Below are 16,102 nucleotides of genomic sequence, written 5' to 3' on the forward strand. Positions count from 1 at the left end.
CGCTTTCCTAATTCACTAATTTCTGCTCATACAAAAACACGAAATATAACAGTTTTCGTTACTTGTTTTTCTGTATCGTCATGGCCAGCAATAGGGTTTTGCTTTCTATTCGACAACGGGGCAATATGCGACGTGTTATCTTTTTGGTTTGCCCATCTACGCGCGTCCTATATACTATTAATAGATATGTCTATTTATGTATGCGTGCTCGGAGGCACTATGCATCTCTTTGTTGCGCTGTTTTTGCTATCAATATTGCTATTATCCTCACTGTGCAACAATATCTACGATTTTCATCGTACCAACAATTACCTGCACATCGTATCGGGTCCGCAACTAGGATTTAATCTTGCCTATGAAAAAGTTTGACTTTTCCTTTTTTCTATACGTAGAATCGAGAGACTTAATATATATTAACTATTTTTCTATAGTAACATTCGACAAGTTGTCTATACATCATAAGTCCGTAGTTGCCTATACACGTTATCGCTGGCAGACCTCTAACAACAGCAGTAGCAATGTAAAAGATCATCGTTTACTGCAAATCAACACTCGGCTCGATCTTATTGACTGTTTAAAACAACAACAATAACAATAGTACGAGCAGTAGAGGCCACCGTCTGTAGACAGCGTGTCTTTCGTTTCTGATTGCTCTAAGCGTAATCGCTCTTACTCTTAACAGCATTTCGTTCGACCTGTAGGTTAGTCCTAATGCGTAATTTCTAGACTGCGCGCATGACAGCTCTAGCCGGCTGTATGTATGTATGTGTAGAAATTGTAGTGTTTGTACCTCTTACTCTCCACCCATAACAGGGACTTACCACCTACCCTCAATGGCTCGCGCGCCATCTTTACTAAGGTTACTGGTGCTTCCTACGTATCTCTTTTCCCTTGGGAAAGGAGGATGTGAAGGCTGGATGCTGCTGCGGCGGCGGAGGCAGGCTGTTGGCAAGCCCTTTCGTCAGGTTTGTTTAAAGACCGAGACTTCCATACAGTGCGCACTCATGTAACCTCTACACGTTGAACAGGAAGGACAACGCGCCACATAGAAGCTGGCTTCGTATCTCTTTATCGTTTCACTCTTGTCGTATGCCGTTGTCAATCTGTCGATTAGACATTGTTATGGATGTACTCTTGTAACGTAACGTAACAGTCCGAGCGACAGTGTTCACATTGTCACTAGCACGTTCACGTGACAGCAAGAGTGACATGAGAAAGAAGTCGGCCGCTAGAACTGAAAAGGGCAAAAAGCAGCGCCGTTGAGTGTTAGGTAATCAAAGTTCGACGACATTTGTCTATTGTCGCTTAACAGTAGCCGACACACCGCGCGGCTCGATACTGTCGTTTGTGTCGCAGCGAGTGAGAAAGGGGTCGTGAACAAACTATATTCATACTGCACGGTTGTGTAATTTCTTTCAACTTACTATACGCTCGACAAATAGAGTTCAAGTACTAGTGGTTTGCTAGCAGACAGATAAACACTGGGCAAACTGGGCACCGATTTCACATCTGCAACTTATCCTGCGAACTCGATCCGTTTTCGGCACTAGGGGTTGACGCAGACGGCTCGGGTGTGCCACTATCGCTGCAAACTAGAAAACAGTGTCAAAGATGACGGTGTTAGAACAAGAGGTGTCCTCTAATTTGGGCCTTTTGGTGGCCCTACGACTGGGCCTGAAACCAGCAACGCCTGCCAAACATTTGCTGCAGGAGGCCCGTAAAGTGTACAATTGCGCCGCCAGCCGTCTTGAACGCTGGCTGGTAGCCATGGATGGAGAAAACTTAGTGCAGATCGTTATGTGGCGTTTCAGTAGGAGCTTTGACGAACTCAAGATGTCGATACTCAACGATCTGGACACGGGTTTCGAGTCACTTCACTTCCTGATGCAGGTCGCGCCACGCTTCATGCCAGAAATGGTAAATTCAGCTCTACAGCAGGTGGGTACTCTTCTACTTTTCTTTTGCGCCACTTTATTTAAGCATTTTATATAGTATGCGCAACTTGTACCCGTTTCAACTCACAGAAAATAATAGAAGCATCTTAGTAACTACTATACGCAGTGGTAGCTCCGAAAAATTATTAGATATAGAAGGTATTACCTTTCGACCTTAACTAGATCTGCATCTCTAACGAAATCGTAAACTTGATACTATACAAGGCAGGATTTAAAAAAAACGCTTTTGCTGTTCATGCGCTGGAACTTATTCAAAAAGTGCTTTCTAACACAGGACACTTAAGAACTATAAGTCTTTTTTACGGAACCCAATTTAATAAACTCCCCGTGTGATCGATAGTGGCCGTATCAAGAGATTCGGTACGTTCGAACCGTCATGCTCGCGCTACAAATTTAGCTGGGGCAGTCGCATCCCGTATTGTAACAGGCATCGCGTGGTGAGTGCAATGAATGGCCACCTCTTTAGAAATGCTGCCGTTTACGTCAAATCGTGTCAGAGAAATCGTGACCCATTCCTTCTGAAATAAATCTGTTGCCTGATCTGCGATCGAGGGCTAATCGTAGCGGGCATTGTGCGTCGCAAATTGACGGACACTCTATTTTGTTAGCTTAATTAGCAAAGCTAGCGCAAAGCGTGACGGTACGATCACTGCTAAACGAGATATCAGTTTCTCTCATCTCTAACAAAACAGTGTTGTATTGACACAGCTTTTACGGAAAGGACGCCGCACAGGCAGAAGATCATAGTAAATGGCTTGATCAAACGAAACTATCTACAGATCAGAAGCGGACGATGTCTTTGTCAGCCTGTCCGACGGAACCCCATTACGCTAGTCCACTTACCACTCACCATATAGGGAAGAATAATTAGGTTTGCGTTGCGTAATTTGCAATAACGGTTATTGAGTGGCATATCAGATTCGAATGATATACGAAATTAAGGGTGCATTGAATTTAGCCCTCGCTTCTTCAGAGTAGCCCGCTCAGCGGATGATTTAGATATTTTTAAGTTGGCATTGTTGGCCAAGTGACAGTTGATTTTCTACTGGTTGAAAAATACAGGACACATTTTTACTTCCCTTGCGTTCTTCCTAGCGAATCTCGCTTTAGAATCCGTTTAAGCCATTATGCATTACTGCATCCCGTCAAACGGACTCCATCTCACTGGTGGTTGGTCGTATTTAAGCTATCGTAACAGTCGGTAACTCTTGCTTACGATTTACCATTCGTTCACCGTGAAACATCCATAATGAATTCCAGCTCTATATATAATGTATATATATATATATAGATGTGTGTGTGCACAATATGTATCCGTTACGAAGAGCCAACTGGCCTTTCTCCTACTATGGTCTTTTATTTCAATCTATAACGCATAAAATGATTATTATTGTTTTTATAATTGTGGTAAATGGTTATTCGGTGTTTGTCATACCGCTTCGTTAACGCTAATGATTCCCGTCCTGCTAGCTGGTTCTATTTCATCTGTTGACGTCGCTCATTGCCATCTTGGGCAATAGTTGTAATGTCTGCCTGCTTGTAAATCTTCAGAGTGTTTTCGGCCTTTCGTTGGCTCCAGTCGCATCGCTTTATGAGTGATTTTATAGCGTTAAGAATAGGAACTCGTCTAGCCTCTATGAATACCGAGAGGAAGAACCTCAGTGAGAAAATGCTCTCCCTTGGAGTTTTATATAGCAGCAGCTCGGTAGCAAACATGTTTAGATTTTGCTTAGTATTATGTAAATTAGTGTCGGGAACCAACCAGATGATATTATGACAGCTGTTTTCATTGTTAACCTCGGTTTTTGAATGTCTAGGTATTCTAGTAGACTTCGCTTTGCGTAAGAGCTTAGCTCTTCTAAAGATCACTAAAACATCGTTACCTCTAGGTACCGACATTTCTAACTCGTAATTAATTCCATTAAGACAGAATACGCTCCATATAGAGTTCAGTCAAATGGAGGAATTGAACGAGAACCATTTGCTGGAAGGCACATAATATACGTCGATGAACAAAACATTATTTTTTGGTCTTTTATTGGCCAGTTCTAAGCTCCGTTTCCATTGCCCTTTGTTTTTCTCCATAGGTGGCCTGCGATTACCTTTGGACCAAAACGGTTATCGAGAAAGCCTTTCGGCTGTGGCCACTCGCCGCCGGCTGCAACTCTGACAAGCGGCTTTTTCGAGAGGTTCTCATTCAGCTGTACAAATACGTCACCAAATCCCTTATCACCTGGTTAACCCAACATGGGCCGTCGATCCCAGCAGCGTCTCCTGTTTTGGATGAGCTCGCAAAGGTAACTAAACTGTAGTAGACTTGCTAGTTAGTAAGAGATGTATACTCTATTTCAGCAAACAACTACCCATCAGATATTATGATGTGGAACGTAGATGAAGGCTCGTTGCAAATGATATATAGTCCACATTTTTAATTCCGTTTTTCTTTTTCAGCGGCTTATTCTGTGGTCGAATTATTAAGATATATTGTTTTGTCACTGTGACTTGATTAACATACGCATCCTTAATGATGGCAGACATTGTCATAAATTTATATTCTGATCTGCTTATTATTCAGGTAATTGAGCTCCTGCTTAAATCGGTCCAATGTATCGCGCATCATGGTTCTCTCAGTAAAACACACAAGCGATTGTCACTGAAATCCCTATTCTCGGGTAGAGCACTCGCACTCATGCGGCCGCCTACTAACAGCCAGGACCTAGACAGCACTAATATTAAGAAAAAATTTTCAGGTATGTATGTACATCAACCGGTGTAGCTAACGGAAGAGAAATCGACATGTTTTTGTTACTGTGGATAGTGTGCTTTATATAGACGTTATCGAACGTCAAATAATAAAATCTATTCTTAATCTAATTAATTCCGTAATCTCTGTTGACAAGCACAGCTAACTTTACTTATTCTGCATCTTTCCCTGTCGCTGCAGTCAAGTCGCAGAAGCGTTTGGAAAGTGCCTTTGTTGAGCAGATGAAGTATCTTCGACGAGATATCGGTCAGCGTAAAAATTCTGTGAAGTGCGCTCGTTGGTTAGCACTAGCTGTACCACAGGAGGTGCAAAATGAGCCCATGCTTCTGCGCTCCGACTCTTTAGCTTCGATCTCACCCATCAGCCCGTCGGGACCATACACGTCTCAACTGTCTTCACAGTTAGGAAGCACGCGTACCAACAGCAGAAACAATAAGAAAAGTACATAAGCTTATATACAAAAAAGAAACGACACATATGAGAAGTTGACTATCCCACGACCTCCCTTTCCATCTAGAGCTTGACCTGCTTCAAGTAGCAGACCCAACATCCTGTATGACAGACCCGACAATATGTATATATAGAAATGTATGCAGATAAACAAGCAAACTATCGATGCTACTCGATGTTTACAGAAGTAACGAACAAGTCAGTTCAATCCGAAATCAACTACTGAAAAATGCATGCCTTCCAGAGTGGGCGTTTGATGTCGTATGCACAGTTCTGCATAGCTTACTTTAAATCGCTTGTACTTAAGGATGATGTGTTGTGCCCATGTTGTGATAGAATAATTTAGAAAACCTCTATAGTAGATAAGAGCTGTAACCCCCTTCCCCATCAAATGGCCATGCTCGTGGTACGTGCCGTAGCAACTGTTGTTACTCTAGAATATACGTTAGAATACATTAGAACTGGATAATGATGGCGTGTTACAAAAGTTGTTTATTTCCGTATTTTCTGCATATGTACATTAAAACGATACTTCATCATGGGATCGCGACACGCACATTCGTAAACCCAGTCTTTGTCTCAAACACTTTGTGCATATGCTTATGGCGTACAGTATCATTCGAGTAAACAACGTGAGATATAGAGATTTTTACCGTTGCGGGTCATTAACGGATCCGCGTGTAAATTTGTATTATAGTATGATAATACCCACGATATTTATTACTAAGAAAGGGCTCACGGTGTAAGAACACAAGGACAGAGGCGGACGGCAGCTGGGATTCAAACGTCAGAAACCAAATAAGTGTTAATGAGGGAATGTTACAAATGACGGAGAAACTGACAAATCAGCTTAGCGGATAGAAGTTTTACCATTTCATTTAGTAACGATATATCTTGGCGATATAGCTTTTCATCTAGGGACGCAAAAACAATAACAGATGATGACAAAATTATTTCCCGGTAGTTTTGACTTGTCATTTTAAGTGGTGGTACTTTACATGACTTCAGCAATTAATAATCTAGATGATCAAATCTCAGAAATCCTACAGACGGTAACCCAAAATGTTATGCATGTCCAGCTTGACAAACCTATCAAATTCATTGATCCTGTATCGTCAGAGGAGTCCACGGTGGGAAAACGTGAAAATTTTTTCCAAGGCGCGCTGCAGATCTGTACAACATTAAACTCGTACGCGTCTTTGAAAAGTTCTGCTTTTTAATAACATATAAGACCGAAACATATGCATGGGCATAGTAATTCCGTCAATGCAGAGTGAGGTGAAAAGAAGGTTGAGATTGCCTATTTGGTTAGTTTAATTTTAAAAGACCATGTACTACTCACTGGTTGTGTTAGAGTGTCACGTGTGTATGCAAATAGAACAAACGATTTATTTAGGGAAAAACCTCACCGAGTCGCCGTCTCCGTGTGATATACAAAGAAAGGATTGTGCGAAAAAAACAAGACGATAATTTACTGTTGATATTGTAAGTACCTATAATATTAATAATAATAATAATAACAAAAATAGAAGATAATGATAATGGAATAATAATAGAAAAAAAAAAACGTATTTATTGTTTAACAGAGTCTAACCGTGTTATCACTTAACTGTTAAAGGTACATCGTACATAGTATAGAAAATTTTCTGTACAGAAATCTATTTTTCGGATCCGCTCGGTGTATTCGATAACCAGTCAGAGATCCCCAAAACATTCGCAATACTGCGCTAGGAAGCAAAAATGGACAAAGACTTCGCTTTTCTCCAAGCTCCCTCGAAGAAGACCTTTGCTACCGCGAAAACTACAAAAGCAAAACTTGCTAAGCTTAACTTACGAATCTTACTCACATCTAATAGCATCGAATCTGACGCAAAGAAAACTAAACATCTTTTTAATTATTCTTCTCTATTAAGTATTTATTTTCTCAATTGTAGCTAGCAAAAATAGGTTTAAGCCCTGTTGCAGAAAAATAATTCCTATATGGAACGCGGATACAAAAAAAAAAAGAATTGGAATAATAATCAAGTGTCAATACATTGACGGATGTAAATTATATGGAATAATATGATTATGATAATATGACTATCACGGTCATACTATTATTATAGAAGTTCGTAGATTTTAGATCAGTAAAATGTTTTTGCTTAGGGTTAGGGAACGATCTAATACACTCTGTGTGGACTTCGCAATCAATGTGAGTTGTCGACAAGCGCCAATATTGCAGAGTGTTAGGTGATGCCGCTGCGCTGAGGCACATCGTAGTAACTATCCAATTTCTAAGAAATGTATAGACCCTGTACAGATGTGGGAAAAAAGACTTCGAATCAATATTGTTGCACAATGATCATGCAATTTAAAATTTTACTTGTTATTTAGCCAGATAGCACTTTTTTCACGACTAGGTACTATACAACCTAAAGACAAAATAAACGTGCCATTTCATTCAGTTACCTTGGCTCGGCGTCATGAAAAGTTGGATTTTCCGAATAGCCCCTTTTTGACCGTTGTCTCAAAAACATGCCCTTGTCGAATTCTCGAATGTACACTTCGTAATACAGAATCAGCGTCACTCATTTTCGAATCGTATGGAAAACTCAGTTATGAGAATAAGAGCCAAGCAAAATAGATACTGTTACATCTTCGATCTTCCAAGTTATCCATTTCGATAAGCGTTTTACACAATTCCCTTGAATAGCTCCGATGCTTTGGAAATATGACTGTGAAATGACACAAGTCATGGTGCTAGCTAGCACTCGGTTCCTGTCCTCTGCAACGACGCAATTTTCTCTAAGGATGGGAGTACATGCTTCGGAATAATAGTATTCTATTTTTAACAATTCTAATTGACCTTATTAATTTTGGAGGCATAATATTTTGTTATAAAGAAAAAGGCGACTATCTTCAATTATCTAAAGATTCATGCTTATGCCCAAGATACGACACATCGAGTCCTGGTTGATTAGAAAGATGTTATGCTTGGACATCTATTTACAAGACAAAGCTCTTTTGGTACAATGTCGTGTCCCTCACGTTATCATATCGCGAATGCGAAAGTTTCCCCTCATGCCGTAGTGTTACATTTTCACTTGCGCGTAAAAACTCGAACGTGTGCCGTTAAGATAAAAACAATGACAATGAAACTACAACATGCTCATGGTGGAAGAAGCTTGTGTTTCGTAACAATGTATAGATAAATAAATATTGAAAAAATACGAGAGGGTATTTGATATTCCTCAATGAGAGAAATCACTGCTCAAATAAATTATTACTTACCTTTGAAATATCACAGTAGATCTTTCGAGTCAAAAGGAGCAGTATACGCTATTAGGTTAGTATTATAAGCTCCGAGATTGGAGGACGTTGAATCTATAACTTATTAACGATATATAAATCAGTAAAGACACAAGCGCAAAGCGAGAAACGGATAACTGTGGACAGCTCAGACTGATCTACCAGGAAGCTTGTTGGTTGGCCGCTTCCTGCTTCCAGATAGCTCGATTTTTGATTGCTTCAAGAGAAAATCCTCAACGGATTTATGTAGAGCGGGATGGCTTTGGCGGCTGAGTTTGAGTTTAACTTCCCGATATTTCTGACCAACGTCAAGCCCACAGTAGGGTCTGTTTTCTCCGCCGGTTATAAGGCAAGATCGTTTGCTGAACTTAAGCCTGCCCGCGTGATCGAGAGGCCCCTGGGCCTTCGCACCCCTTGGACTGAGGATCGAAGTTACGCACTAGCTGTGCAACGAGTGGGATTATCCGGGTGGGCTTCCTGGGAATAGAAGGAATCACGATCGACATTGATGCCAATCAAATAAGGACATTTTACCTGACCCGGCTTTATGTGCTTATGTGGTGACTTTTCTGTTGGTTCTTTTCGCTTAACGTTGCTGGCGGCACCCCGTTTTACTCTTAAGTACATAATGTTTTTCCACTGTGGTTGAACAACCCATATAAGTTCCGTGATAGTTATTTTCTCCAAGATAGTGCCCAATGGGTCCTATCAAGTATATTATATGCGCGTTTTCATGAGGAATGATTAACTGTTTAGATTGACAAAGCCTTTAATCATAAATTTACCTAAGCGGCGAACACTCGTTCCTTCATGACTAAAAAATCAGTCAAGAATCTATGGCTGCTAAGGCATCCAAAATAACGGTTAGCGAGTTTCGAGGCAATGCCTTTTATCATTATTAAATATATTCGATGTGTACGTAGCGCACTGCAGTATCCATTCATGCTCAAGCCTTAACTATCGGTAGTTATGTAATGATTTTTATAGACACAAATAGCTATTTAACTCGAGTCGCTTTCATGTTGATAGGTAAGTGTTATGCATAACTTCGAAGTCTAACCAATATATATATCTTCATAAATACGTTACCTGTCCTTTCCGTTTCAATATTAGCCTGTTTGCGATACATGTTGAAATATTTAAGAATACTATTAGACGTTCACGCATACGCATATCGGAATTTTCATAAAGCAATTAGATAGAAACAAGGATTAAAGCTTTTCTACTGGGTCTACAGTTTCGCGCTGCGTCTCAAAAAAGTATCGATCGTACACATTGATTGACAAATTCGATATATCATCTTATGTAAGGCAGCCAGACTTCTCAGTAGTATGTACGTTTTAAATTTCTAAAAAGATTCTTCAATATGAAACGATGACGGATAGAAATACAGACCGGGACATCGTTTGCGTATTGTAGATGGTACAGTCTCTTATGATAACTACAAACATAACGTTTCCATTTGCGGAGTAGAGAGCAGCATATTGAGGATCACCAACGTTGATATCGTCTTGTTCGCACCATCAGAATACATTTTCTAGGGTAAAGAGTAGGTCCTCCCTTAGGAATATTAGAAGAATCATAGACAGACAATTTTACATTATAAAACCGTTGACCGTATTTTATAGAAGACGGAACCAATTCGAATCAGTACGTAAGTATACTTGGTCTTTAATAGAGCCTCTTTCCCTTCGAAAAGCTTGCCACTGCAAGAAATTTAAGATTTCTATTTTATTCGTAATCTCCGCTTCGTGTCCGGGCCTTTTTAGACGTATTTTTAAATGTATTGCTATTGATGCTTGAACAATATGTGTAAATCTACTTATATATATATATATATATATATATATATACTATTGTTCGTAAATAATGTTAAATAACAAAACGCTGGTGTTCTATTATTTGTCCTTTTTTCGTGCTGCGTTTAGGCCACAAGTTGTTTTACAGGTTGATTGACTTTTCTCTGGTTGTGCGTTGCGACTTGTGATTTGTGATATTTCATTGTGTTTACGCATGTATCGGGTGTGAAAATTCAACAACTCACAAGGACTCTTAACCCAGTTATAGGCTTTGTCTACAACTGTCAATGTGTGGTAAAATCTTTGCAGGAAGGATAGAGTGAGTATATGCTCGAATAATAAAACAATTATAGTAAAACTAAGAAATAATGAAATACGTAAAATGCAACACTGTTTTCTAACTACAATGTAACACAAGTGGCATTTTCCGACCGAAGAAATCTCGTGATTTCTGTTGATGAAGGGCAAATACGAAATGGAACTTGAAGAAATGACAACGTATACTATGATTCTTCAGAGGCGTAAGCTTAGCTACGACTCCACAAAGGAAGAGCAAAGAAGCGCTCTGCGCTGGAACTTTAACCAGTCTAGGACTAAGTGTAGTCACTCAACCGGATGCTCTGCGGTAGTAACTGAATTAAACACTAAGAAGATTCTTTCGGTAGCCAAATTTACTCAGTGACAACATACTGGTACGTTAGCTGGTACGCATTGCACGGCTGTGATCGCCCGCGAGTACGAGTCTTGTTTTGGCAATCCACTCGTTTTGCAACAGGCATCTCCATAAGAAATGCTTGAATACTTAATCGCGTTCCAGTATCTATTCACAGTCACAGACACTCATAACGTCGCTGGACATTATAGCCAACACTTTTAACGGGGCCTTCTGTTTGGAATTACCGAAATCGCAAAAACGTTAGACCCATAGCGTATAAAAAGCGAACTTATACTCGGTGACAAGTATTCTAAACCTAATATTTGCGTACGCGTCCTTCATTTAGGTAGGATGCGGTCCATTATGCTGACCAAGTCTTGCTGCTTTCGATGTATTGGTCGAACTGGTCACAACTTATCACGATAGTGCATGAATAATAATACATCTGTGAAGGTTACGGTATTACGGTGCAATCATGGTTAGTCATATTTTTTTTTTTTTTTTTTATAATTCATCGAGACAACGTAGCGACGGCAACTCAACGGGCTGGACTTACTCGGGGATAGTACTGTATATGTATATGTTGGCACAGTGTACGTGCACCGGAGGCAGAAATTACTACGAAGCCATTAGTTATCTTATCACAATAAATATAAAACAGGAGTCTCCAATTGTATAATTTCAATTGTATAACTTGGAAAAAAGGATATAGAAAACGTTCAGGGACATCGCGTGCACAAGCCATCTTTGTCAAGACATGAGAATAGAATGGAACCCAACCATTATAGGAAGACATTCATGGACGCTATTGCTGTATGTATGTCATACTCATTCTTCACGTCACTTCACACGAATGTGTCTTGCCTTGTAAAATCATGATCGATTGATTTGTTCAAATCATGTTACTTATGTTCATATCAGCGGTTTCTGTGGGCTGACCGCACATACATTGGGCTAGAATAGTGGACCTTTATGCTATTCTCTCAATGCGCTATCGTTTGTCTCTGTGGCTTGAAAAAGTAATACGCCAGATATAGATAAAAAGTTCCTATATGCAGGCGAAACGGATAACGTATCAATCAACTACTGCTACCAATGTGTGTATATGTGACTGGCGACTCAGAGATCATTAGCAACGAAGGGTCGAAACAATAACATACGTTAATTGGTGAGAGTGCAAGTTTGTGACGGACAGAAACTCAATAATAATCGATATGCACGATAACGGTAATCCAGGCTGTACAATGTAGACATTGGAACACCGAAACATATTATAATTGGTGGTATATTTGTTGTTTTTCTTCACAGGCATGTTTTTTGCATTTCTTTTACTTACTTCCTAATTGCTTCTTCGTTGTTGAAACCATGGATCTGACCTGCCCCATCCTGCTCTGCATCTTTCATCACATCAATCACCTGCATAGAGATTACTAATATAGAATATAGGACAGTTATCATTGAATCACTAAAGTGATCTGGAGTACTATAGTGCAGTTTTGCATGATCAGCCATGAAGACCAGTAAGCGAAAGATAATTATTCCATACGACCGTATAAATGTTAACTTTTGTGAGTAACGAAGGGCAATGATAATCTGATTTAAACAATTGTTATATAAGTAACGAACGCTAGCACAACAGCCAGATATTAAATATTTTTATGAAAATGTTTCTCAGTACGCAATTGGTGTGGTACTTTCGTGCAATCAAAGCGGAACCTCTTGAAATAACAAAAACACTGATGTTCTGTCACGATTTCTACAAAAGTTCCATACGTCTAGTATCTATGTTTCTTTTATAGATATTTTCCTCAGGAAGCGCACGAGGGAAACACTGGTTTCGCGGATTATCTATTATATATATATATATATATATATATATATATATATATAACAGTTTACTATTCTGTGACGGCTTCTTCTAGCCAACTGTTCAGTGGCAAATGGCCATTCGTTTCATAGGACTCGGTCCCTCTTCGACTGTGGTCGTCAGGTGAGAATTGTTCTTTTGCAGAAAATGAGAGTTCATCTGTTTGAGCCGTGGCGATCAAACGTTTTCTAAAGACAGACATACAAAGCTTCGAGCTGCCAACTGAATCAGTAATTGAGAAAAATACTTATGACCATGTTCTGGTGTTGGAAAATATATTGATTTTGAATTGAACTGAGAAAAACGGTTTCTATAGAGTGTTTTCTTCCTAATTTTTTTTTCCTGCAATTTTGCTTTAAGACCTTATCAACTTACTTCAATTTCGATCTAACTAAAAAAAGTGTTCACTCGTCAAAAACTATTTTATACGGTAGGCTTATCGTAATCGTTGGTTGAGCTAGTAGTAGTACTGAGGTCCACCACTGGACAAATACACAAGGTCAATAGTAACATTATAACGAGGACAAGTAAGGGAGATTGTAATGGAGGTTTTAGGGTGGGACGTCGAAGCCAAAAGTATATCACACAGATATGTTTTGTATATACATATATCGTTTTTCGATTTTTATCAAATTCCAATCCTGCTTTAATTACTACGACGTACTGTTTTCTATTTAAGTAGATAATCTGTAACACTATATACAGTAATTAAATATTAGCCTATACTTACCTGTCATATCGTTTATGATGCCTATATTAAATACTACTATCCACTGAGTCGACATCTTCTTTAGCACGTTTTGTTAAGAAGTCCTTGGTAAAGGGTTTGTCGTTCGATATAACCTGTATGTACATTCTAAAAGTTCACAAGTATTGGAATATCAATTGTTCTTAGCTCTTAGCTGGCGTGTATTCAATGGTCGCATTGTAACACAAGTAAATGAAATAATCTTTCAACAAAAGATCGTTCTCTGCAGACGTTTTAACTTTAAAATAATTAAATTAAGTCTTTAATAGCCGAGCGCAACTGTGCTGAACTCTGTTCCTAAATGAAAATCATGTTTACCTTTTATCTTCTGCGGTCCCGCCCTTCAGCGAGTCACCTTTAGTCAAGATGTATAATAAACAAACCTTTCCCGCCTGTTTTCCCTGAGTCCACTGCCCTCCTACCCGTTGCCCCGCGTAACAAAGAAACGTGCTATTCACGAGCACAATATTACAATGCTAGTAAATGTCCTCTGTCGATACTTTACTTTACGTTTTTTTTTATTTTTGCGATTTTTCCTTCCTAGCTCTGTAAATGCGGCAGAACCGTTACTTGTGTCGTTGCCCGAGCTTCAATGAAGCAAACGAGTCATATAGTTGACCATATTTTAAATGTATCACAAAATGTTATAGCTATTATAGACTTTCTGGAAGAGTGATTCTGTTACTTAGAAGAAAGCGCGCATCGGGTATTTTGTAGTCATTTCTGTTCTTTCATTGTGGTCGCGTTGGGTGCCGCTTCCGCTCTATAGCTCCGAGTAACGAGTTGCTGGCATCCGTTCGACGTTCAATTCTGGTTAAAATTCACAGTGGCGGAATCGCAGTGGTCGACAAAATGCGTGTTTCTTTTCTCAAATATGCTGGACGCGAAGATGGCGACAGCGCCTGCAACTGTCGCTTTATCCATCGACGGGTGTGGCGTAGTAATTATTTCATGGCGCGATTTAATAGTGCGAATAGTAGTTAGATAGACATATATGTAACCAAGAAGGTTCCTGGTGAAAAGTTGGGCAAACGTCCGCTTGAATCGCTTTCGTGGGGTGGGGTCGGGTCTGTTTGTCGGTGAGGGCGCCAATGTTTCGCTACTGGAACGGACGTTACTTTCCAAATGCTCGAATCGACTGAAACCTAAATCAAGCCAAGAGGGACAGCTCTCGCGCGAGTCGTAGCACATATGCCAATGGCAGCATCAGCTGTAACCTAAGCACTACTTACCGCCACGAATAACATTACTTCTTGTCCTTGTATACGTCTCCGCTTGTCGTATAGCACAGCCGTCTATCTCATCGTACGATGTTCACACCGCCACCTTCGCTGCCAGCATAGGCGTCGCCTCCTCCTCAAGATCGGAAAAAGTGGGTGGATGGCCGATGGTAAACCCGGCCGACGCGTGCTTGGGTTGCTAGTACTCGCGCACAGATGCACACACACACACACACCCGGCGCTTTTCGACGCTGTCCAGGCCGCTATCGCTATTTAAGACGGACACTGTACAAGTGAACGGTATCAGTGCTTACTTAGTGTTTAAGCAAAGCGGACGCAGAAGTCGATCAGTTGCCAGCTATGAAGGTATTCGTTGCTCTTGCTGCCCTCTGCGCTGCTGCCCAGGCCGGTCTCGTTGGCCACGCCGCACTCTCCACCGGTTCGTCGGTGTCGTCGCGCGCCGAGGACGGCCTTGGCAACTACAAATTCGTCTACGATGAGAAGCACGCGACTGGTGGAACCTTCCGTTCGGAGGCTGGCAACAAGCTCGGCGTGGCCGGGTCGTATGGTCTCGTTGACATTGACGGCCGTTCCCGTGTCGTGAACTATGTCGCTGACGGTCTTGGTTTCCGCGCTTCGATCAAAACCAATGAACCCGGAACGGCCCCTGCTGCTGCTGCTGCTACCTCGATTATTACACCTGGAGCTGCTGCTATCACCAAGACCGTTGCAGCTGCGCCAATTGTTACCCATGCTTCGTACGCCGCACCCGTTGCCGCTATTGGACACGGTTTCGCTCTTGGACACGGAGCCGGTCTTGGATACGGCTACCATTAAGTAGGACTGTCAATACACGCTTAATGACGATGTGAACAATAGGACAGCTGACGACAAACAGCGAATCAATTCTATACGAAATAGGGGAGGGTTTATACATCCTTCAGCCTATCACTACCGAGCTAAACATAACTATATGTATCATAGGTCGACAGAAAAATGTCGTGAAATAAACGTGGTCATCTGCACGTGTTCTGTTTAACATTTTGGCCTGCAACTGACACTAACACGCCAAAGAAGAACCTAAAACGAGACTGATCAATAATTTTTCCGGTGTTCGGCATTAAACCCGCATCGAACATAATCGTCCTGCACGAACCTCCTTTCTAGTGAATCAACTATATAGTTCGTGATTTATACGTTATTTTATACAGTTGACATTTCTACTTGACATCGGTTGTTCTTTTATAGTGAATAGAAATAAAAGGTATTACTACTGTTACCTGTTTAATATGTACCAAATTAATTGCCTAATTTTTGATACAGCCAGAGAGAAAGACATCACCATCGTGAGC

The 16,102-nt window shown here is 40.5% G+C and overlaps 2 protein-coding genes across 2 annotated transcripts; both read left to right on the plus strand.

Moving 5' to 3' along the window:
• The first annotated feature begins 991 nt into the window (after positions 1-991).
• LOC111270318 (uncharacterized) lies at positions 992-6,757 on the plus strand. Its single transcript, XM_022850480.2, has 4 exons — positions 992-1,938; positions 4,043-4,252; positions 4,531-4,705; positions 4,900-6,757. The coding sequence occupies exons 1-4, from the start codon at positions 1,612-1,614 to the stop codon at positions 5,166-5,168; spliced, it is 981 nt and encodes a 326-aa protein (XP_022706215.1). The 5' UTR covers positions 992-1,611; the 3' UTR covers positions 5,169-6,757.
• Positions 6,758-15,035: 8,278 nt separating this feature from the next.
• Positions 15,036-16,049, plus strand: LOC111270320 (adult-specific rigid cuticular protein 15.7). Its single transcript, XM_022850484.2, has one exon. It carries the CDS (start codon positions 15,111-15,113, stop codon positions 15,585-15,587), a length of 477 nt encoding a protein of 158 aa, XP_022706219.1. The 5' UTR covers positions 15,036-15,110; the 3' UTR covers positions 15,588-16,049.
• Positions 16,050-16,102: the final 53 nt, after the last annotated feature.

The sequence above is a fragment of the Varroa jacobsoni genome, unplaced genomic scaffold (genome assembly GCF_002532875.2).
Source record: "Varroa jacobsoni isolate VJ856 unplaced genomic scaffold, vjacob_1.0 scaffold_1463, whole genome shotgun sequence".
NCBI lineage: Eukaryota > Metazoa > Arthropoda > Arachnida > Mesostigmata > Varroidae > Varroa > Varroa jacobsoni.

Coding starts and splice junctions, on each gene's coding strand:
- LOC111270318 (XM_022850480.2), top strand. CDS start 1,612: ATGACGGTGTTAGAACAAGAGGTGTCCTCTAATTTGGGCCTTTTGGTG. Junction 1,939..4,042: donor TAAATTCAGCTCTACAGCAG/GTGGGTACTCTT, acceptor TTTTCTCCATAG/GTGGCCTGCGATTACCTTTG. Junction 4,253..4,530: donor TTTTGGATGAGCTCGCAAAG/GTAACTAAACTG, acceptor CTTATTATTCAG/GTAATTGAGCTCCTGCTTAA.
- LOC111270320 (XM_022850484.2), top strand. CDS start 15,111: ATGAAGGTATTCGTTGCTCTTGCTGCCCTCTGCGCTGCTGCCCAGGCC.